General features: G+C 41.4%; 1 protein-coding gene across 2 annotated transcripts; it reads left to right on the forward strand.

Annotated features, from left to right (window-relative positions):
- The first annotated feature begins 578 nt into the window (after positions 1 to 578).
- Positions 579 to 25,186, forward strand: insyn2ab (inhibitory synaptic factor 2Ab). 2 transcript variants are annotated; one of them, XM_076742716.1, is made up of 6 exons: positions 579 to 714; positions 923 to 1,085; positions 8,029 to 9,196; positions 12,995 to 13,066; positions 23,214 to 23,663; positions 23,817 to 25,186. In XM_076742716.1, the coding sequence occupies exons 3-5, from the start codon at positions 8,034 to 8,036 to the stop codon at positions 23,395 to 23,397; spliced, it is 1,419 nt and encodes a 472-aa protein (XP_076598831.1). In that variant the 5' UTR covers positions 579 to 714; positions 923 to 1,085; positions 8,029 to 8,033; the 3' UTR covers positions 23,398 to 23,663; positions 23,817 to 25,186. The 2 variants fall into 2 exon arrangements, with proteins under 2 accessions (XP_076598831.1, XP_076598832.1); XM_076742717.1 differs by having other exon boundaries at positions 610 to 736; positions 964 to 1,085; positions 23,817 to 25,169.
- Positions 25,187 to 25,193: the final 7 nt, after the last annotated feature.

Genomic DNA, 25,193 nt, shown 5'->3' on the forward strand with positions numbered 1-25,193 from the left:
TCATTAAGCCATGAACCTCTAAGAAATTCACAGAAATCTAAGAAATTTAAGACATCTGCAAAATCGATATTGCCCATCTTTTGGTGAAGTACATTCCTCTCTGTGCCTCTCTCTCTCCGTCTCACTGTCTCTATTACTCCCTCTCGTCATTTCATTTTCTCTCTCGTCTCAGATTCTCATTAACACTGCTGCCCTGTTGGCTCTTCGTCTCCTCTGTCCCCCCCTTTGTGCAGCTACTGAGCCACTTCTCCTTTCCTTTGCTTGATTCAGCCCCTTTCACCACCTCTCATAAACAATGTGTAAGATGTATGAAAGTAACGGGGGGCAGGAGACATCCAATTAAAAGCACAATGCATTATTATTTCACAGCTCCCCCTCTCTGTCTCCCACAGCCCCTCAGATTATATAACAGCTCAGTGTCAACAGAGCCAGCCTGTGGAGGACAAGTTAAGGGGGTCTTCGCGGATGATGCAGCTCAGCCACTCTGGACTTTCCTCAGCAGCTTGCGTACTACCCCTCACTCCTCCTCCTTCTCCTCCTCCTTCCTCCCTTTGCCATATCCACCCACCCATCCACCCACCAGCCCACCCTCTCCCTGCCTTTCTTACACACACATACACACATACACTCAATCACGAATGTACAGGGATTGCAGCAACAGCAGCAGCACCGCGAGATGGAGATCTCCGCTGTGTGTGTGAGTGCCTATTCCCGGTGAGTGCAGGGACAAGAGCAAGTGAGTGTCTGTCAGTGATGCTTGAATGAGGTGTATAAGGGAGAAGAGGGGGAGAGAGCAGGGTAAAAGGCAGGAGGGGGATATCAGTGAGGACCTGATGAGGTTTTGAGGCAATGTCTTTCTGCTTTTTCCCCTCTCCCATCCCGCTAACCTGAATCTTTACCGGATGTGTCACAACTACTCCAGCTGTCACTGCACCGGCTGCCTCTCTCTCTGTCCTCCCGCAGCCTGCGAGAGCTGCTCCAGTGGCTGGACGGTGCCCTGGCACCCACTGAATACATGGATGAACACTGGCTCTACAAGGAATCTGTGCTTTCTCATCCTTTGCACCTCTGATCTGTTTCTCAAGGTAAGAGTTCCTTTTTTTGGAGTTGCACACGTATTTACAGGTATTGCAAAAAAGAGTGTGGGATTCATGTTGTGTGCCTTTTAAAGCCTCACTCGAATCAAAGTGAGTATGAGAAGCTTGCACGGTTTGTGATAAAATATTGTTAAAAGTCTTTGGTCAGTGACGCGTGCATGTGTATGATCCCTGCATGCGTTAGCTATGGATAAATTAGGGAGGGGGCATTTCTGCATCCAGGCAGTGAAAGGTTTAATGACTAATAAGGAGAGCACGTCAAAGGTTTTCCTTCACTTCAACTGAAAATGAAGATGAATGCTGATGTAATTCGACTTTGTATCATAATGCGTGTCTTTGCAGCCTTTGACAGATATGCAGTATTTATCTGATGAGGCAGAGGTTGATTATCGAGATTGCTGTACTTGTGAATTGTCTGGGCTTAATAGTAAAGAATATTGATGAACCCTCACTAATAGACTATTTTATAATGTACTGCAACAGACTGTCGGAATGATCATCATTTATTGGAAAAAAACATCTTATTAAGTGGCGTAGACTATATAACAAATTCATATGCGATGAGTGATGTGCTCCTCAAGGCAGAATTTGATGAAAGGTGGATTCAGACTTATCATGACTAATGACATGTGTGATCTGGGAAGCTCCAGGGGACTGCATCACATACACAGCTGCACTTGTATTTGCTCTCAGCCATTGCCTCTCCCCCCACCTCTGTCTCTGTCCCTCTATTTTCTACACGTCATTCCTTGACTACCTGAATTTACAGGAAACACAGACAGGGTACAGCTGTGAGGTGCCAAACACACTGTAGCTTGTCTATCTCAGCATCTTTTTCACTTATAAATCATCTCTATTACACCCGAGTCAATCATCAGTTCGACCTGAGTACACATGTATGCCCGTAGCCCAGCCCCTTATTAATCAATGAACTCATCAGGGTTATCCACGATGGATGCAAGCTCTTGCATGTTAAAGGCTGATATTGTCTTCTCCATTATTTTATGCAAAAAGAGACCCTAGCTAGAAGGAGACTGTGTGATCACAAAAAAAGCAAAATGCCCTTCTGCATATCAGCCTCTCCAAACGTGCTCTTCCCAAGGATCCATTTCACAGCCAGCGCTCTCATCCAGGAGATACAGGGATGGGAGCTTTTTAAAACCTCCAACTATTCCACATAGCAGAAAGTGCTGCTCCGTGATAAATCTTTTAAGCCAATGTCATAAAGCAAACTTTCACAGGTGTAGCCAGTAGCCCGGGTAGATACAGATAGCTCTGGACGACAGCTGGAGCAGGATGGTGTGTGTACGAGTGTGTGCATGATTGTAAAGCTCTCAAAACTGTCTGGCATTGTTTTCAAGAACTGAACAAAAGACAATATAAAAATCCTGGACCAAAGGCACTTACAGTAAGGAAGAAGAGCTTGATGGTGTGCTGAGAGAAAGATTACTGCAATGTAGAATATGTAGGGGCCGAACCCATACTTTACAATTGTACTGTCCTGTTGGAATGCATAAGGCTACACACACACTTAACCAAGGCAGTGATATCTCATGCTTTACATTGTGCTTATGAAGGCATAGCTGGTGCAATGTCACTTGCTAATAATGAGGGGGAAAAAAAATCCTCATATATAATGGATGCAATGCACAAGGACAATGCATACAGTAGAATGCAAGTGGGTGATGAGCGCAGCATCAGCCTATGTTAGAAAGAATGAATGAGTGAAGCATTTACTTTGCAGAACACCCTTGTTTCAGCACATAATACGGACACAATGAACTCCCATGTTTATGATGCTGCCAGTTTGTATTGATGGTGCAGTATAGGTGGCTATGTTCGAGGAGTGGGAGGTCACTATAATGATATCGCTTAACCATTGCTGAGAGTGGCTAGACAGTCTTATCCTATGTAAATATCCTACAGATGCACTTCAGTAATTATTGAGTTGACACGGGCTGGCAAGGATGTAAGGCGATCTAAGCAAAGCCGTCTCCTTCTCTCTGCTTCGCGATGGGGCATAAATCATGAGTCAGCAGTGTTGTAGACCTGATATAGTATGGAAAATGGATCTAACACCCCCATTAACATTCTTTACAAACAACCACGTTTCTATATCATTGTGGTCGTAATAAATCAATCATGATACTGTAGCTGAAGGTGTTTCTTTTCTTTTTTTTTTCTCATACATGGAGCATTTTAGCATGAAGAACTGAAGGGCAATTGGAACAGACAACGTGGTCTGCCAGGGTGCATAAGGAGATTTCAGAGGATTACTTTTGCAATTTTAGAGTCAATGCATTATTCATAATCCTTTGGATAGCTGAGGCCAAATCAGGGAAGGACCTCAGGTCATTAGCAGAGATATAGCTTGCTTTGAGAAGAGGAGGAGGAGAAAGAAGACACCGAGGCAAAGGAGATTCACGCTCAACCATCTGAATACATCCATGTGTCACATCGCCTCTCTGTCGACCCGTCTTTCGTCTCGCTCTCGCTCTCTGTGTAGCTGACTTCCAACAATAATAAGTCAGTGAAGAGCTTTCCTTGATTCCCTTTGTGTGAATTACCATTTAGCTGCTTTACATGCCTTACATGACTGCATAAGAAATTGTATGCGCTTAGAGGAGACTTCCTGCAGATGTGATTACCTTTTCAGTGGTGTAAGATTGGTATTTCTGACTGTGAAATAGTACGATCCCGTGTGAATAAGCCTCGAACAAATTCTTTTTATCTGTGGAACCGCTTCTGACAAACAACTTATGCTAAAATCAAAGTGCATACTAAGCTCTGTTTCAGAACAAATATCAGCCCCCAATAAAATTCAGCTGTTCCAAATTCCAAAACAACTGCGTGTGAATTCATGACACAGCACACCATATTGTTTCTGTATAATGAGATTGAGTTGCTTGTTTTGTCGTGCGTTTTTTTTTTTTTTTTTCTCTCATCTGGCACTGCATGCATCACGGTGACTGAAGTGACACTGAAAGCTGTTGGCATGAAGTTTTATTTTTCCAGCTTTAATAGGAGGCAAGATGAAACACAGTTGCCTCTAAATATGTGCCATTTCATCAACAGTTTGAGCTGAGGGTGAGGTTACAGCGGACAGTCTGCAAGGTGAAATACATGGCAGGACTCCCAAGATATACAACATTATGCTTTTTATTATCAGGCGTCTCTGTGAAAAGGTGACAGGGCCCTCACACATTAATACGCACACAAATGCACACACGGAGACACACACTTAAACATTTATACATACAAGTGGTGACAACATGACAGTTTTGGCATCATTAAAAAGTGTGTATTCGTTTCATATTACACTGAGTTATTTATTACGTCACTGGAGCTCTACATGCACTGCAGACGAAGATCAACTGCAGATCAGAAGTTAACATTAATCTAATCTACTCTGCATTTCCTTTTACAGATTTCATGGGAGTAGTGAACCTGACAGTAAGGAAATGTCTGTTCAGTACAAATTTCCCCAGCAGAACAATCACATTGATGGATTTGCAATGTCTCCAAATGATAAAACATGATTACTTTCAGAGAGGCGGCGGCACCACGAATAGCTTGCTTTTGTGTGGTAATAAATGATTCATTGGAGTTTATTTATCGCATGGTGTCTTGTCATATGAAAATGATTAACCAGCTCTTTCTGATGTTTCCTTTCAACCATATCAGACATCATTTCATTTCCTTGTGTGGCTTGATATATTTCATGCTCTAGTCATGAAATGTGTTTCATCACAGATGAGACAGAAAATGCAATACTTCTCATTTGATCGTATAGACCTTAATTTGAAACTCTGCATGGGGAGTGTCAATACAGAAACAGTACTTTGTTGTACCATGAAAGTAATTTTCAGCTCTTTTGTGTAATCAAAGCAGGTTGTGATTTATTACATAACCAATTTCAATCAAGCTAGGACCGTGGAAAAAGACTTTCTAATAATGACATTAAAAGTGCTTTGAACTATTTGATAACGATGGATTAGACGTAGAAAAGTTGTTATTAATCACATCAGAAGTATATGTTAGTGATTGGTGCATCATTAGTATGACAGTATTTAAATTAGATACATCTTATAAATGAAGCGTATCATTTATTGCTCATCAAAGAGCACAAAAAGTTATAATTTATTGAGGATCTATGAATGATTTACTTAATGATAAACAACTATAGTTTGAATGCCCCAAAGCAATTCTTTTAATTTCTATCATTAAACTGTGGTACAAGACGATGTATTATAAACATTATGCAAAAACAGTTGCTAGAAAATAAGACTTAACACTTTTTGGAGACTTTAACACTCCTACTCTAAAGTGAAAACTGTTTCATTTCTAAATATGTTCAAGTGATTTCAAGTCAGGCGAAGACGTATTCGATTACTTATGGTTGACTTGCAAAGTCGTCATGAGCTGTCAAACTATTTGCAGCCTTTAATATAAAGTTGTAACAAACAGTAATCTGTGAATATTGAAAGTCTAAGGTCAGTTCAGTCAGCCAACTCACGTGGAACAGATTTATGATGTGGGTACGTACAGAGTTTGTATTTGGTGTCCAGGCTCTGACCTCGTCACTCCACTCGGCACAGCAGAGATTGGAGAGTGATGATAATAAATTTCCCTCAAGGGACTCAGAGCCTACAGGTGGATACGGGTGGAGGAGCCCAACACCAGCTATTATGCAGAGTCTGGTATGTGTGGGCCACAGCTGCTGTGTGGTCGTTTCCTTCACTGGGGACGTCAGACAACCAGGGGAATACATTATGTAGTAAACACCTTCCACTAGTGGGCAAAGCACTGTCCCACAGCTATTCCTTAAGAAAACAACTCCAACCATTGTGGGGAAAATACTGTCAAGAAATGTAAATGAGGGGGCGCCCCGGTAGATCCAACCGTGCATCGAGGATGGGTCGTTGTTGCAGCGGCCTGGGTTCGTTTTCCGCCCGAGGACATTTGCTGCATGTCATTCTCTCTCCCTCTCCCTGCCTTTCCTGTCCGTCTCCTGCTGTCACAATTGCAAATAAAACAGAAATGCCCAAAAAAAAAAACACGGAAACTTACAAAAATATATCCAAGGAAATGTTATGTAGCATTGATAATGAAATGACTATAAGTGGGTGGACATACAGCAAGCTTTAGGCTGGCAATGAGTGGCTCAGTGCAGAGCAGAGAACAGGTGCTCAGCAGTTCAGATGCAATTATGATATGAAGAACAGTAAACCGAGCTGCCACATAAACCCATTTGTTTGAGTTGAAATGCTTCCCTAATGTATAGCTGAATATGATCTGTGTGGACAAAATATAAATTTGACCCGCCAATGAGCGTCAAAAGAGACTTTCCCATTAAGCCAAGTGAATGGGCTGTGTGCAAGGCAGCAGTTGTGTTTAAATTACTGAAGCTAATGCCCACTATTACCCTCCGAGAGAGACCCAAGTTTGCAGCAATTCAATAGGAAACCCCAAAAATGACATCAGCTAAGGGGAAACAAGCTACAAAACTAATTTAGCCCAAAAGGCTGAAACGTAATTACAGTTCTTTCACCACTACATAAATCAATAACTGCAATAAATGCATCATAATGTATTTGTAAAACAAAAGCCAAAAGATAAATAAAATCCTCTACTCAAAGTTAGCACATCTCAGGGAGAGCAATAACAGCTTTGGCAATCCTATAGTTTAATGATATTGTCAAGCACACAAACATCTCCTGAACAGAGGAATGACATTAAATCACCTTAGCATCAGTCGCAATTACTTAGCTTGATGAGGTAAAGCAGTGATCTGGCATCTAAGTTACAAACAAGACTGTGCCTCTAGCTTGAGGTGTGTATTTGAGGCTGACAAATGATATAAGGAACAGTCAATGAACAGTTTCTGAATGGTGAAAGCAGCAGCAAGTAGTGCAGCGCAAACACAATTACTATTGCAAGTTTTGGCAGATTGTTGGCAATGAGCTGCACAGCAGAAGTGCTAGTAGCACATAAAAGCGGTTAGGATGTAGAGTTGTAACGTGGGAGGAGCTGTTTCAGGCTCACCTGGCTCTGGAAGTAAGGATGTTCCATTCATTTTCTCCAAAGATAATGTTAGGTGAGTCACGGTTGGAGCACCTTTCAAGCTTGAACTGACATGAAACACTCCAGGTAGAATCATCACTGCAAAAAATAAAACTGTGCAGACATCTGGTTCTTTAGAAAAAAAAAAACTCAAAGGTACAAGTTTGTGTTGACAAAAATGTAAGGTGAGAAATTACCAAGTTTTATTTTCATAGAAAGCATCCAATCACAGTGCTTAAAACTCGGGTAAAGATTGTTTTTGCTGCTTAAATGAATTCAGGTTCTGATTATGGGTTAGTTTTAGATGATTTCAGCGACTATGGTGTGTCGTTCACAACTGCAATGATGAACAGTTTTGAATTCGCTGCTCTTACTCTGACTGGCTGCTTCTCCATAGCCACGACGAGGATGAGGTTCATGGGTTTCACAGTATTTAGAGCTACCTGCCATGCCAAACTGAAGGGAAATGTGAATAGCGAAAGGGGAAAAACACTTCCAGAACATCCAAATCAATAATTTGTTTGACTAAATACAAGTGTTGATACATATGTTCACATGCATAATTGGAGAGTTTGACTTGTAGATGAGCCATGGGTATTTTTCCTTATTTATCCTTGTCATGCTTTCAATGTTTTACTTTTGGCACATTTCTCCATGTGTATTGATAAATACTGTGCTTTCAATTTTTAATTTTGGATGACAGACGGTGCTTTTGAAAAAGGCGCATGATTCGTTATCAAAATGTAAAGTTATGGTCTCAGACGGAGAAAAGAACCAGGCTATCAGCTGCAGTATCGTACTGAGTGATTCCTTCCCACTAGATAACATAGTAACACAGAGGCTTTTTTTTCTCTCTTACCTTTTTCAGGAAATATGGTGAGCAAAGAGGACACCAAATGCGTTGTTCTCTCAAATTCAGATGAATCAGATTCAGAGACAGGCCCATCACACAGCCTTGATGCACAGTCTGGAACAGAATCAGGCAAGCAGCAGGTGAAGAAGAGAAACAAGGCCTTACAGGTGCGTTTTAAGGATATCTGTGAAGCTCAGAATGAGCATCGAGGAAGACGCTCCAGATCCATTTCTTGTAAAGTGACACACAGAAAATACATGACCATGCCTGCCAGACGCTCAATTCCAAATGTGACTAAGAGTACTGGTGTACAGACCTCGCCGGACCTCACTAAGCGATACAAGACTTTCCCTTTCGAGAGGAAAAAAGGACATACGTTTAAACATACTGCTTTGGTGGAAGATTACAGAGGACAAAACAATGGTTTTTTGAGTGATATAAAGGCAGGAGAGGATGGACAATCTATCGGGGAGTCCTCTAAGTACAAGGGTAAGATTGTGGGCCAGACAAAAGCATTGCTTCACCACACTGATGACAGCAGTGATACAGAGGATTTGCTTTCCAGTGCCAATTGCGTGGATGGACCCTCTTGTCCAGACTCTTCACATTTCTCGGAGGAGTGCCATCAGCGCAGCTCTCCTTCCAAAAGAGAACAAGAATACCAGGTTTGTGCAACAAGGACCAAACACAAAGGATTACCCAAAGAAGACATGGATGCTGGCGCTTCCTCAAAACGCCAGCTGGCTAACTCAGAGTTTTCACAGGACAAGTCAAAGGGCAGCGGCCCTGTTGCGTGGAACTCTTTGACACAGGTGGAGTCTTTAGGAAGCCCGTCTGTGAGCTGTAAACGGAAAAAGGCTACGCAGCTAAACGAACAGCAGTCACAGACACTTCCCCATAGTGCCAAATGTTCTGTACAGTCGCAAGGGCAGTGTCGGACAAGGCATGTGTCAGCCTCCTCTAAACTCCAGCAAACAGTTGGGGGGGACGAGGGCTTTCCTCCACGAGACACAGGAGCCCCAGGCATGGGGAGCAGCCAGCAGATAATGCCCTTATCTGGAGACAAGGATATCAAAGCACAGCTGCAGGCCATGGAGAGCCTCATCAGCTCGAGCCAGGAGACCATCAAGGTCCTACTTGGAGTTATTCAGGAGCTGGAGAAAGGTGAAGCACAGAGAGAGGGGTGAGTAGAGTAAGCTTTACTGTGCATGCAACCAAACATACATTATACACTGAACATGCATGTACATTTCACGCTGTGCTGTCAGGAAAAGGCTGTGATAAAGGGTAATTCCAGTTTATCACAACTTGGTTTTTATTTTCATAGCTCTGGCCATCATTTCTATCGGTTTTCATAATATTGTCACCCAGGTAATTGCTAAGATCTGGGAGCACCGCAACATCAGTGCAACAGAGCTCGATGCCAAGAAATACAAGCAGAAAGCAGCTCAAGTGGTTGTAAACAAGATAACTGTTTAGCCAAATTTTTTTAACTGCTTTATTTGGAGTTACAACAAAAAGAGACAGACCCAGAAATGTTGGCAATCCTGCATCTCACAGGAAAACACAGCATAAATACACTATAGTAGGTAAAATTTGAACCAGGAAGTTGTTCTGTGAACTGGATGTTTAAGCTGTTTCAGCAGTTTTTAGTAATAATTTTAGTCTTATTTTCTCTTCCAGATAAGTTTGGCTATAACCTGGAGGTTTGTTTAAAACCTGTTTGATTGTCTGAGTGCTTGTGTTTCTTGCCTTTATCAAATTTGTTTTAAGCCATATGACTGTAATCCCATATTTCTCTGATTAACTTGCTGAAGTTCAAAGTACAAAAATAAGACCCTAGTTATAAAAGACAGGAATTATCCCCTAACAGGGCTAAGTCCAGGCCAGTGAGTACGTAGTCAACTAAATGCTCACATCAGCATGCAAGCATTTCATTCATCCTCTGTTTACCATGAAAGTTTGTACTAGGAATCTATCTAGTGGTTGTTTAGATATTTCAATAAAACCCCCCAAAAAAGAAGCTCACGGTGGAGCTACATGACACATCAGGGGATCACAAAAGCCAGTAGGCTTCATCCTCTGGGAACCATGAAATCTCTGCAAAACAAGTGAAAAAATGCCAACCTTATTGTGGTCATATGTCATATGATATTCAACTATAAAGGTCTAATATGCCATTTCAGAAACACAGTGCAATACATGTTAGTACTCTTCTTCTGTCTGATTTTAATGCAAGAGCAAATGTGCCTGCAGTAATTCTTTATGCGTCATATTTCATTAGAGACGTACCTGTAAAGGAGAAAATGTATTAACAAGCGCCATAAAGTCCTGCAGCCATGTCCACAGCCTGACTCTTACAGCAGTGTAATTGTAAGAATCAACGTACTCCATCTCTAAAACCCATAGCAACACAAAGCAAATTGTATTTAAGCCTTATCCATATTCACTGGAGAACAAGGCACCCTAGTGTGGCTCTGTGGAACTTGGTTTTAAAGGCCCAATTAGTGCAGCCTCATAACACTTTGCCTTTCATCTCCACAAAACTCCTCTGTGTTGTGTTCCATCAGCATTATTAGAGAGGTGCAGTTACAGGATGCAAAGCCATCCATACTATGTTCCCAAATACTGCCCTTTTTTTTTTGCACTGCTGGACAGTCAGATAGCCTTTTTTTTAAAGCTACACCGTGAGACGAACCACAAAGTAACTAAAAGCCTGTTCTCAGTGGGAATAAATGCATGATGTCCAGAGACTTTTAAGCAACTGCTATGAGCGTACATGCAGTGACAAAAGGATAACGTAATCTCTTGGTCCACAAGGCTGCAGGCACAGTGTTTGCAGGGAGGCAGTTTATTCATGGGAGTTGTCTCCATGTCCCTGTTTACATTACAATAACATTGTTGCAAAATACCACACGTCGACATTTTTTGTTATTTTTTTGCTGTCCCCCACGTGTTGGATGAGTCAGTGACACACATGACAAATATTTCCTGCAAAAGTCCAGCAGGAACTCAAAACAATACATGTGCTTGTCATCTGTTTCACATCCTTTTTTTTCTTCTTTTGAAGAAGTTGTTTCATTTTGGATCAATGACGTCCTGCAAAAGGAACTAAAAACAATACGTCGCATGTTTGGCACTGACCGCATTCCTTGTAGTAAGTTAAGATATTATAACTGTTGAAGTTTCTTACTCAATTAAGGCATAACTGAATATATCTTAAAACCCTGACCTGCTTTTATGCATTATACTGTAAGTTAGTCTTTTGCATGACCTCATATATGACAACAGTCCATAATGTGATGCATGTCAACTCTAGCTCATACTGTGCTGGTAAAATTGCCGTAATGCTATTATACATACACAGTTATACACAAATATGTGTTTATAGACTATATGCACAACATGTGCATTACAAAGGATGATGTCCAGTATTTACCACACATACAGAGCACAGTCAGATAATGTGGCCTGAACTTACTGTAGCTTTTGTTCACAGGTTATCAATAAAACACAAAATACTACGCAGTGTTCAGGCAGAGCAGCAGGCACGTAGGCAGGGGGTGTGGACAGGGAAACGGGAATGACGAGGGCAGGACATATCCCAGGACAGCTGACGTGGGCAAACAACACAGCAGTGAATCTGTTCCAACAAACAGTTAGCTTAGAGAACGGCTTGCAGAGGTGCAGTTTTTCCCCCGACACGAAGCATCTATGACATCATTCTCTGTGAGAATCCGTGTTTTAATACAGTGCCACTATATATACTATATATATACGTATATATATAGTGTATATTGGGTCATGAACATTTTACCCTGAATGGGAGAAGAAAGAAGCTTTTTTTTTTAGCTGAGTACATGCAGTGATTATGAATTTAGGTTAATACGCTTTGATTATTAGAGCGAAGCTCTTTAAATGACAAGGATGTACATGAAAATCCAGGCAGCAGCACAGCACTTGTGTAGTGAGTTACCGTCCTTGCGCACAGCTGTTCAAACAGACTTCATTTGAGAACAGGGCAGGATGGATGAACTTGCTGACCTTGAGCTCCCATCAGCATTTTCGATCCGCACAGAGGCTGTTCTGTCTCCCCCAATGAGGTCACCTCTCATGTCATGGTGAACAGTTGAGGTCCAACCCCTCCGCATGTCATCCGACAGGGCGAACGGCTACCATGACAGCAAGCAATTACATGTACAGCTCTAACACAGCCCCTCCCATCATCCCCATGCCCCTGCAGCCTGCCACTGAATGCAGCAACATATAGCACAAGTAACAATAAGCATACCTGTGTGCTTATGTCAACAAAACGAGGAAATATGCAAAACATGAGACAGGGAATGTTACAACCCACAAAAGCTATTACATATTTAATGTGTCCTCTTTGACATAGGTACATGTAAGCCTCTGTCAACCCAGAAAAGATGATTTAAATTGGTCCTTTCTGAAGGTCTTTTGAGATAAAAAATGACAGCTCTTATAGAATAAAGACAACAGACCCTTGGGGGCTGTGTACCTATGCCATAAACAGAGCAGATACAATTTGTCTTCTTGATTGCTTTTTTTGAATCCGTGATGCTCAATGTGTCTGCAGCAAACTCTGCTGGATGAGAAATAAAAAAAGATGCACAGTATAGCGCAGCATGTAAAGGCATTGATTTTTCATTGTGCGTGATTCATGCGCCATTAGTTGCTACTTACTTCTTACTGCCTATAGAGAAGAGACACAGCACATATCTTAAAACTATGTCATGGCAAAGCAAGATAATCCTGTTATGTAAAATCTGCAAGTCTACACACTTTATTAACCAAATCTGAGAGAACTCCTGCTGCATTTTCAACTGCTGGGAATAAACAACACGGGGTGAAAACCAAGCTGAACAAATCTGGCCGATAGCTGGTGCCCACAGGTGTTGAAATATGAAGCAAAAGCCAGCCACTGGAGATCATATATATCTTTTCATCTCTCCGTTCACAGGCTCTCCTACCGAACAGGACAAGACACAGCAAATTGTGATACTTGTCGAAACAGCGCATGCATCATTTACAGGTGGGTCCTTTTTACTGCCAGCTTGTCATTAATGCTGCATTAAATGCTGCTTTCTGTATGATAATTCGGTTAGGTGTGAAAGGGATGCTTACAAGAGGTGTTTGGTGCAGTGATGCTTTGCTGCACAGGAAATGTAAAAGTATATGGAGGGTATTACATTTACAGGGATCTGACTAAGGCAAGAAAGCTAAATAACAATAATAATAATAATAATAGAAATGTTGAATAAATTGAACATGAATGCTTCTGTGTGTAACGGTAAATGGAATCCAAGGGAGGAGAATCATTATTAAGCACCAGGGATGTGGAAAGAATAAGTCAAAGAAATAAAAATGCAGCAACTGGCAGCACTGAATACATTACATTGTGCCATAGCATGTTTTTCTACAATGCATGATGAAATAAATAACACCTCCAATATCCTTTGCAAGGTTTTCCGGGGAATGTATGGTCTCACTGTAATGAATAAGTAATCATACATAGCAGTGGGAAGTGAATTAGAGAGGATGGGATAGGAAATACAGTTTAGCCTTTCACAGAATAAAAGAGGACCTAGAATTTCCCCATAAAACATCACAAATGTTTTACAAACAAGGACTGGATTAACTCTAGACTTTATGTCTATCAAAATACGCAACGGTTTTATGCGGTTTAGGTGTTCTGATAGACTATGAGCTGAAAAATGGCTCAGAAGCAGGAGGGAAATCCACTCAAGCTGTAACCTTGTGCCATTTGTCATTTCAATCCAAAAGCCTCTGCCGCTCAATCCACTTGTTACCTTGTTGTCTAAAACAGGAAGCAGACAGCTGTTGTACAGTGGGACTTCTCAGTGGTTTCCACATGGGCCTGAGGGAAAGAACTTTAAAAACAGCAAAATCCCACAAATTATAGATGTAAACTTTCCATCCTGTCTGAATGTGAGAGTCTGCTGCAGTGCTTCTGCTTTACACTTCTCTTTTTACACAATAGCTGCACGACAATAGAGAATGTTTCTACCAAGAAGACAATAACGGCCTGCCACTCTTCCTCTGCTGTCCTTTTAGATGACTTTCAGTTCCAATATTCCTAAATTCATTAGGAGACATACCTGTGGGTATATTTTTACTGCAGAGGAAAGCCATGTTTTCAGGATTTTCACTTTATGTAACAGTTTCAAGATGCCTCCTCTCTCCTCTCCCTCGACGAGTGCATTATGTCAAGCTGACCCACATTGTGGTGTAAGACCACTGTGGAAGCTGAAAGCAGGATCTACATTTCATATCAGACATCGGGGGGGATGAGAAATCATTGGGCCTCACGCAAGGATCTGGAGTTGCACGCATAAGTGTCGCGTTTCACCGATTTTCACATATTTAGACTTTTCTCTGAGGCTCGAACAAAATTCAAACAAAAGTGGTCCAGGCCTGTCGTACGTATGAGTCATGCACAGACAGTCTGCCTTTCTCCAAGGGGGAAAAAAATTGTTTGACTTGAATGAGTTTTGAGTTTAAACATATCAAACAAACAATATAATAAAACCTAATGTGATATGGAAAAATGGGAAATTCTCACGCTCCCAACAGCCGCCTCAGGGTCTTATGAAAGTTGCTGCCTCCACTGCACTCGACAGTATAACATCACCTATAATGAAATGTCTTCTCTCGTCCATCTGTCACGTCCCCTTGACCGCCTCCCATCTAAATCATGACATGCTTTGCTCTAGCAAGACTTTTTCTTGGCATCTAAATTCATGACAAACGACTCTTCATTTCTGTCAGTGCCACTCTGCTCAGAAGACACAGCGATGGTGGTTGTGGTAATATTTTCTCGTTTTTTAGGTCCCTTAATACCATTACTGACACGGCAAAATTTGTTATTTTTTCGCCTTCTGATGTCTGACAGCAGGACTCAAAGCTCCTTGACTGTGCTAATTATCAAATGATGATCAAGCAGCTACTCAGGTGGTATGCATCGCTTAAACTTGGAACACTTGGAGCAAGCCTTAGGAAAAAAAACAAGAGATTTAACAAGACGTGTTCTTGCATGAGGCCCATTGACTTTATGTTCACTGCATCATGTGCTGTGGATGGAAATGGAAAGTGGAAGTGGACAAACTTAGCATCACAATGCGTCTCTCATTGGAGAATTTGATGACACATTCCTCAATCTGGGCAGCACACTAATCAAGACCTGCTGAAGATCACAGCTGACCCAGACATGAGCCACTTGCCTGAGGAGTGAGACTAAAGACCGTTTCAAGTTCTGCTGCCGGTGCATCACAAACAGGAGCTTTGTTCTGATGTCGGTCTAGGTAGAAGCAAAAAATAGAAACAAAAGGCTTTCCTCCATCGATATCTCTCCAAAACAAGCTAACACAGACAGAGTGCTGCAGAGCGGCAGCCACTCTCACTCCTCCACACCATTGCAAAACAGAAGAGTGGCTGTGGACTGTAGTCAATAAAACTGGAAAACAGATTTAAGCCTCAACAGAATGAGCCTCACTTGCCATCAAAGAATAAGGTTCAACAGCCATCAACAATAAGACAAAACCAGTCCTCAGCAAGAAGTGAAAGACTGACTCAACACCCCTTGATAAGGCAAAACAAACAGGTCTCAGCAACACCGAATTATTAGGCCTGATTCTGCTATCAGAGAGTCTGGCAGGTGTCAGCAGTAAGAATTTCAAGGCTGTTGGTTTCCTGATGACCTGATGTCTGACCTAACGAAAGAGATTCTTCAAATCTTGCCTGCCTAACAATCTGTGAAGGCTCTGGTTGTGCATGTGGGACTCCATGACGTTGTTAAAGCAGATGGACTTCACTTAAATAGAATGAAGCTGTTCACCTTTAACCTTCAATATCCCTGCAACCAGCTGTTCGTACCGCTCCTTAAGGTGCTGAAGTAAACAAGGTGAGGGTTGATGATGAGAGAAGAATGGCACCATTCTCCCGGACAAATTGTCGGCCTCTTCCTTTTTCTTTGCTCTAACCTGGTCAAATCTCGTCATGCTTTCCAGATCAAAAACAATTATTATCTCCGCGGTCGTGGTCCCCTCTGCATCAGTTTTCCAAATGCTGTATTTTCTACTTATTTTCCATCTTAGCCTCGAAGGACTTCACTGAGCCAGAAAATTGGAGACGAGGACAGAACAGAGACAGCTCTCTTTTCAAGTAGAAAAGTCAAAGCAGTAAACGACGTCCTGAAAAACATCCATTATGGTCTCATTGCTGCATTAAGTACAGTGAGGGCGTGATCTCCTTGGTGCAGTTCTTGAGTCATTATATCTAGAAGATAGTGCTTTTCTTCTCTCCATGAGGGTCAGTGTTTCATGTGGCGTTCCCCAAGGTTCAGACGTGGGCACCATACTTTTCTGTCAGTACATGCTTCCATTATAGACATCAGTTTCCACTGCTACAAATGTAATGTAATTAATGATTGAATAGTGCAACATTTTATTCATCTACATAAGAACAAAACATTGATTTTGAGGTACAAATTCAGAATCACTGTGGTGACCATTTACCACATCAGGAACATCGCCGTGGTCCCCATTTCTCTCATGGTACAACTGTGAAAAACATTCACTTTTGTTTACACTTGTATCAATAACTGTAGTGCAGCTTCACAGCTTTCATGGTTTAATTAATCTGATTTAAATGTCATGTCTAGCCCTTAAAGAAAACAGCCATGTAGAAAGTGGCGCAGCGAAGATTAGGTTGCATTGTGGACAACGTAATGAGCATGTCCTCCTCCTCCAGTTAGAGAAGCAATTTCCATAGTAACCAAAGTCTTCAACAGGGTAATGAACTTAATAAGCCCGACCTGGTGCAGTGTATCACAGGCAACAATATTGAATGGTAAATAATTCAGGATCCCCTGGCTTTGTGGAGCTTAAAATTAGAACATTTGACCCACAATAGACCTACAATAATTTATAACAATGTAGTGAGGCAAATTTCAGCAGTTCCCACTGTCAGGAAATAGTTGATATTTCTTAAGGTACATAATTATGAGTCTGCATGATTGTAATTTCCATGAATCATGCAGGGATCACAAATAATGAATGTCGCAGAGGATCCAGGGTGAGACTTTATCAAGATGTGGATTTTTTTTTTTTCTTTTTTAAATTCCATTTTATCCTGTGTAAAGTCTCTGCACAGCTCTGTAGGTGCTCCCTTGTGTAACACCAAGAGTACTGCAGTGTGTCGGTGTGTGTGTGTGTGTGTGTGTCAATCTGTGTCCCTATTGATCAAACAGGCCTTTTCATTGATTTGTTTTCATGGGTTTAGTCATTACTGTAAGTAAGTGTGGCTTTCAATCTGGGGGTTTAAGCAGAGAGGGTATGTAAGAATATTTAGAACTGTACGAGCCTGTGAAGGGTACTATCTGCGTCATGTGATTTGATGGGATCTATTGTTTAATTATGCTTTACTGCAGATAATTGGGACAACGGAGTACATTTGACTTTCATCTAACATTATAGACGTAAAGGCAATATAGGCCTACATTAATTTGTGAGACTTAAGTAAGAAGCCCACAGCATAGAGGAGCCAAGAGAAGTCCTAAAGCATATATCTGAGTTTCTCTTTTTTTGAGTCACTGATCTTATCCTAAGAAGACAAAGTGTGCCAACTGTGTATGTCGCTGAAGTAAGTTGGCTTAATTAACAAACTCAGAACAACTTCTGATGGCAAAAAAAGCGCCTTCAGTCTTCTAAAGCAAAAAGCATGTGGTATGATAAAAAATCACAGTGAGGATGCACTCTGCAGAGCACTAATAAAGTGGAAGATTATCATTTCATCTGTGATCTGTATCATTAGTTGTTTATTTCAGTTCACCCAACTGGTTTCTAACACTCTTTGAATAGAGCAGAGCTGCATTTGGCAAGCAGGATAGTAATCTATCGCGGTCCTATCTATCTCTGCCAAAGCAATTGTCATAAATATCTTAAATCCTGCGAAAAGCACTGTTTAATATTCTTCAGCAAAAGCCAGATGCACAAACCTTCTAAGACTGAATGATGTTTATTGAAAAGAAAAAACTACCTCACTAATCAAACTGCTGTGCGATCCCATCACCAGTATCCCTTTTATTATGATACTCTATCAGTCCGGTGAGTTAAACTGCCGATAGGCCAGCTGTAATCCCTTTGCCGGACAAACCACTCCACGTGTCTTGACGAGGAGGCTTGAGTACAGTGAGGCAAATCAAAATGAGCCCAGAGAAGCAAGTTGGGACCATAAGAGCAATTACCCCTCAAAGTTAGACGGCAACCGCATGTTGCAACAGTAGCCAAGATTAGCAGCCCCAGAGATGTAGCCTTTAATTTCAGAGCAGTCCGGCATCTCCAGTATGTCCGATAAATTCAGGACTCTAGCAGCTGCTGAGCTCAGGTAGTCAATCTATGGGTCTTATCCAGACTTCAGCTCTCCCCTGACAGTCTCCACCCACCCTCGGTATACTGCAGCATCTCATACATCACTGCAACAAATAGGGCACACATGTGGCAAGTAAGAGAGAGGGAGAGAGAGGCTGAATGTATGGAGAATAAATTCAGAGAATATATATGGTGATACTGTCCATCGCATCAAGAGATGACGGCATTCCTTAGAGGGTTGCTTCACCCATATTATGAAAAAGTCTCTAAACTCATATAGTTTTATCTACCAACATTATGAGAGATGCATCTCTGAGAATTCTTCCACTACTAGAACGCAATGGAGCAGAGCAGTTGCAAAGATGGAGGAGTTGCTGGTTTTTCCCCTATGCTGTGTTTCCATTTCACATTTTTCTTTGAACAAAGGCCTCAACATTACTTAAAATGGCAGTGGACAAGCTTTTTGCTTTAACCTATCATTATGAAGTAAATGTAAATTGGACTTTGCAATGACCACAGAATAATGACACCATCTGTGTTTAGATTAGTTCCCTATAAGCCTCGCTTTCACTATGCAATTTTGTCTGCCACCGGGTACGATCTCCAGGGAAAATGAAGGCTGACTGCTGATCCAGTCTGGCTGGCACCGTTTCTATCTGCTTTCCTGTCTCCATTAAGGACTAAATAAATGAATGAGATCACTTTTTCTTCTAGTGTTCTCTTCTACTCCCAACTCCACCCCGACGCTGACCTCTTCAAGGAAATTAGGAAACAAATACATGTGAGGAAAGCAGAAAGCTATCCGGTCATCTTTGCAACAGCGGCGCCAACAGTGATACCTCTTGGAAACACTGGGAGAGAAAAGACGAAAACTTTTCTGTTTCCACTTTAACACAGAAACACTGGTCTCTCGAGGAAGGTGTAACAATCCAATAGGTTTCTGTTAAAGCCACCAGTTCTTGTCATGTCTTGTCTTGTCAATACTACAATGCCCATGAGCCCCAGTCACCATTGGCATGAAGATGAGGCTATCCACAATCAGAGCGGTAGAGGATTAAAAACACTTTATCTTTACTGATAAGAACAAAATAAGACAGTATAGTTGCTGAATTAGGCTGTGACTGACCCAGAAGTTAAAAGTGAATCGATATAAGCTGCAGATTGTGTTTTTAGCTTTCTCAACGTATGTGTGCTTCATGTGCACAGGCTTGTAACTTCAACTTCTTAGCAACGAGCCAGATATTTTCAGAGCTCTTAGTCTTTTGTACAGTTTACTGATGAGCGTTTCCTGCCCATACAAGCAGTAGAAGTGCTCCAACTGCGAGTCACAAAACATTCTCTATGCATTTTCTATGCTATTTTCTGGTGGGAATGGGCCTCAACTGAGACACAGTTTCAGGAAAGGCACATTACTGTTTTGTTTTTCAGTGCTGTGAACAAATTCTATCCCCCTCCCTTGTACTGGGAAAAATAAACTGCATGGCCAGATACCACAAGTTGACTCCGTATCCACTTCCTGCTCTTCATATTTCCTTGCTGTTCTTACCTACATGTGTACTTCAAGCACGATTTACAATAGCATCGGTTGCAAATTATATGTGGCCCACCACTGAGTCAGCCTGGAGTACAGCAGGAAGCCCGGTTTAAGAAACAAGCTCAGATCAAAGCATTAAAGGATTTTATTCCTGTCATGCTGTGTTGAATAAGAACCAGCATTTGAATCAAAGTATACAATGCAGCGTTTCCAAGCTGGAACTAACAATGACTTTGAAAAACAGTTAAGTTCAGGGAAAGACGACTGCGATGCAATATGATGAGACGCAAGGAGCTAATTAGCACTTGTGTCCCACGCTGAGATGGCGGAGCTGTGGTTGTTTTGGTGAACAATTGTCAAGATTGCCTTTTCTGTTTTGTTCTCATTAATGAGATTGGGTCTTTCTCTGTGTGTCTGTGAAGCAGAAAGCCATGTAATAGACAACGGCAATGGCTTTTATACCTGATATACATGGCAGGGGAAGGATTTCTGCATCTGATTTGCATAACCTGTGGAGAGTTTCTGCTTCAAGTGTTGCCTGTCAGTGGAGGAAATACCTGTCACTCTCTGGCGATTTAATCTACTATGCCCCGTCATGTAGTCCTGAAGATGTTACACTATACTGGGCCTCAACCACTCATCTTGTCAAGTGGAGAGTTTGAACTGTGAATGGCCAAAGGGGAAATCACAGGAGGAGAAATGACTTTACGCTGAAAGGTGGCAGTAGCAGAAAGAGCATAGAATAGTAGCGAGCAGGTATACACTGTGGAATGAATAGAGCTTGCCGTGCTAAAAAGACATCTCACAACAGCAAAATCCCTCCCAGGAGCAACAATCATTGAACGGTGCTCAGCACACCACGACCGCAGACAAACAAACGGCTCGCCACTGATCACAGCTACAGCTACTCACACTGCATAGCTAAAGAGATGATTAATCTGCTTTGCCGAATGCCCCAGAAAAGCCTCCGTGTCTCCAGCCGCTTCAATCTGTTTGTGTACAGAGATGATCTTAGATATAGGGCTTTTGTTTGCTGAAGCACCTGCTCCCCAGTGCCACCCGCATCGTACAGTGCTGCCTCTGGCTTCCCACTGAGGCATTTGTCCACAGCATACAGTAATTGCAGTGATCTGCCAAGTGATTAATTGCTTAATAATTGCTGAGGCTATTATGTGTTGTACTGTGCTGCTGTGGTGCTGCTCTACTTTCTGTCCAGTCAACATTGTGTAAACAGCAGTTAAAAAAGACATTTCGTTTTCACATAAAACAAAAGATAATAGAGATAATAGTAGGAGGAAATGAAACAATGATGAGGATGAGGTGAATGAGAGATGTTGTAAAGCAAGTTCATCACGACAAGAAATGAAAGATTTCGGCCTGTCATTAAATCTGAGTTTCTCATTGTCACAGATTCAGTGTGTGAATTGAAGTGCAGTGGAGGAAAGTAACTATGTACAATTACTCAAGTACACTACCTAAGTACAATTTTGCGGTACCTATACTATACTATACTCCACTAAATGTATAGACAACTGTAGTTAATAGTTACTTACAATACAAAATGTGATCAACAAATGAATTATGATGTAATATTATAGATTCAGATAAAACTTTATTGGTCCCCAGTTTCACAAGGTACCAAGCAGATAAATTATATAAGATAGTTCAACCATCTTTACCGGCTCCCACATTAAAGTGATGACTTTACACTCATGATTTTGTATTTTTACTTTGGTAAAAATTTAAATGCATGACTTTTACTTGCAACAGAGTATTTCTACACTTCAGTATTGATACTTTTACTTCAGTGCAGTATGTGCCACATCAAGTATTAGCTTTCATTTGAAGTAGAAACGCAAATAAGAAAATGAAGAAAGAGCAAAGCGTTGTGCAAAAAGAGGTTTTGTTTGCTTAAAAACATGCTTAAAAAATCTTGTGTTATATCAGTACTGATGGTGAGTCTCAGGCAGCCGCAAACCCAGAGCCATCTACATTTTTGACTTGCTTTTCTTTAAATCTAACATATTGATTCATTGTAAGTCCCAGCCTGACAAACTGCTTTGCAGCCCTCTGTCGGTTTCTCTGCTGAAGGCTTTAATAGAGCTCTGTTCTTAACTGACACTTATCTTAAGGGTGAGGACAGTTCCCAGGATTCATTATGTCACTTTGAGTATAGCATATCCTTCAGCGGACTAATTACACTGCCCATCAAAGCGGTTACCCCATCAGACCAAGCTTTGTACCTTAAGTCTGTGTGTGTGCCTGCAGACAAGGAGAGGGCTACATGTTTGACCTTGACATGTCAGATGTCGTCTCTTTTGGCAGCGTCAGTTCTCCCCTCCAGCTTTAATCCTCTAGACTTTGAATGACAGGAAAGAGCTTTGTAAGTCATAGTATTCACTGCGCTTTTTAAATGTGTTCAGTAATGTTGGTGATTAAAAAGAGGATGAATAAAAAAAAAAAATGCCTCAAACCAAAAAGCAAAAGAACATTTCATTATCAGGTACGGTTTGTTGAGGAGTGTCATTTTGGCAGGCAAATAGCAGATGATTCATTGTCTTTTTTTTCCACCGTGATGCTTTCAAAATTTATTGCACACCCCTGGAATAAATACATTAACAGAGCACTACAAATCAATAGCAATAAAGTGAAAGGAGATGGTGTATAATAATGCATTTATCCCTTGCTTGAATACAGGCAGTTAATCAGGGTCTGCTTGGCCTCTCGATGGTTTCATTTGGATGGGATTAAGCCCCACATTTCTCCCAGGCCTGAGAGATTTAATCGGAGAGAGGGTTCAACTACGGTGCCGGAACAAAATCAGACGATGACCAGCCTGGGATTATACTGGCGGATGTGGAAGTCTGATGTCAGGAGCAACCCACATTCTGGCTCGTTTTTGATACAAATATAATCTATGCAGGAAAAGCCCTTTGACTGCATGCATAAAAAAATACAGAGATGATGCAAAGGAACTCTATTACTCGGAGGAGTCTCTGAAATGTGGATATGTGCCGGAAGAAATATGTGCTGCCAGGGTGCCTGTCAGTGCATTTGAACTGTTTGCCTCCCTCCCAGCCTCCATCTGGACATTGGTGGATTACTAACATTACAAAAAACATTAAAACTGAGTCATAAATGCACCCAAAAGACAACGTTTAAAACCTTCAGATTAATGCACCTGAATCTACAACCAAATCCTTGTAAATACGAGACTGAACAATTCTAAATTTCTACCTCTTATACTTGTGTTACAGTGTCGAGCTGGACTTCAAGCTGCAGGAGGACAAGCTGCAGCCGCTGATGAAGAGACTTTGCCCCCTGGACAGCCAACAATGCCCTGCTCTGCCTTACTCCAATGAAGTGTTCACATCCACCCCGAAACGCAAGTCCAAGACTGAGTCCAAAAAGCATGCTCGTTGGAAACTCTGGTTCCTTTGAATAAAACATGAAGGCTTTGGAAACAGCCTCTTCATTGGGCACATTAATACCCCTGTTACTCGCAGAATGGATGAAGGAGTATTCAGAGGGAGCGATCAACATATGAGGATGGATAATGACAGAATCCAGTTCATTTGGGGCTCTGAGTTGAGACTGCACATTAAGTCAGCCGGGGGGACAGCAGAAACAAAAAACATTTAAAATTCTGTCAAACCTTTTTCTGGCATGTTTGCTGAAGAGGATCCACACACACCTGCAAAAACTAGGTGAGCTTTGGGATACACTTTTGTACATGTATTTTTTAAGATGTGTAAAGATGGATGTTATTTATATATCGAGTAACTGCACCTCTCACTTTATATTTATGTCTTTTTATTGCATCCTCCAATGGAATGCACTTTTGGTCTTTTTCCCCTTAGAGCATATTGCTTGGCAACAAGAGGAGGCGCCATGTGGAGGGCCTTTTATGAGTGAAGCTATAATCTTTGAATGGACAGCAGCCCCACCTCCGGCAAAGCACAAACATTTGACTATTGAGAGGAACATGCGTAAAAGACTGAAACACAGTCGAGTACATGGCCGCGTGTCAGCACTGTTCTAATAAACCCTGTCTATTCTCTCCTCTTCCTCCTTATCTGTTAACGTCCTGCTCAGTTTGTCTGTCTGACTGAACGTCTGCTTGCCTCGGTTAATAATCCCTGTCTCCTCCCTCTCTCTGTAACTCTGTCCCTTTATCTCCCTCTGTCTTTCTGTCTGTCTCTCCATTTAGCTCACTGTGCACCACCCGACTAGCCAGCCAACTTTGCCTCAGTCATCCTGTCCTCTTCTGTTGGCTACGCTGACACATATGCTCAGAATCTATATTTTAAAAATATCTGCATCTTTTTAGCAAAGTACTGTGAAATGACATTTTAAAAACCTATACGTTTGGGCCCCTCCTCTTGAAGGAGGTATAATTGTTGAAAATACAGAACAAGTCTTCTGGTTGGGTCAGATTTTTTTTAACAACATATATAATGTTTGGACTACTTCTAATGCAGAATATTTTCTATGGTAACTTAAACAGTGTTTTTTTTTCTTTTTCCAACAAAAAGTAAAGGCTATTTTGACCTTTCTCTTTGAGTCCATTAAGAGTTTGCCTTGCCTCTCAGTCACTCATTGTGTCACAGCAAAGCTCTGATGTGAAGTCTTGAACCTGATCTGTTCTCAAGCCATTTGTTCTATGTCCGGTTAGGTAACACTTGCAGTGCTAAAATATTGATTCATCTTGCCACTGCATCTTGTAAAATGAAGCTTTTTGTCACAGACAATTACAGAACAACAAACATCTGTCTACCAACCCACACAAACAACTGTGCACTGAACTTGCAAGAGTAGAAGGGCTAAATACAGTGCTAAAGGAGTATGGTAGCAATCTTACCGCTGAGAAGACTTGTAGCCACCAGCTTTGGTAAAGTATATAAAAACATAAAAAAATTTAAAAAAAAATGATGATGATGTAGCAATGATACTGACCTTGCACGTTGTGACAAAGCAGGTATTTACTGAGTTCTTCGAGTCATTTTATAACAGCAGCTCTTATGTAGATTCTGGTACTGTTAAATGTCCAAGAAATGTCAGGAAGACACATACTGGCCTCCCCTCGTTAGACTACATACTAGATTACATTATTCAGGTCACCAATGTCCATGCAAAGATCTGTACCTTGAGAAAGTGCAATTTAGTGATTATGTGCAATATTATGCATTTTTCTACTGTTTCTACATCACAATTAAAACATTTTCAACTGAAGGTGA

Source organism: Chaetodon auriga, chromosome 11, assembly GCF_051107435.1.
Source record: "Chaetodon auriga isolate fChaAug3 chromosome 11, fChaAug3.hap1, whole genome shotgun sequence".
Taxonomy (NCBI): Eukaryota; Metazoa; Chordata; class Actinopteri; order Chaetodontiformes; family Chaetodontidae; genus Chaetodon; species Chaetodon auriga.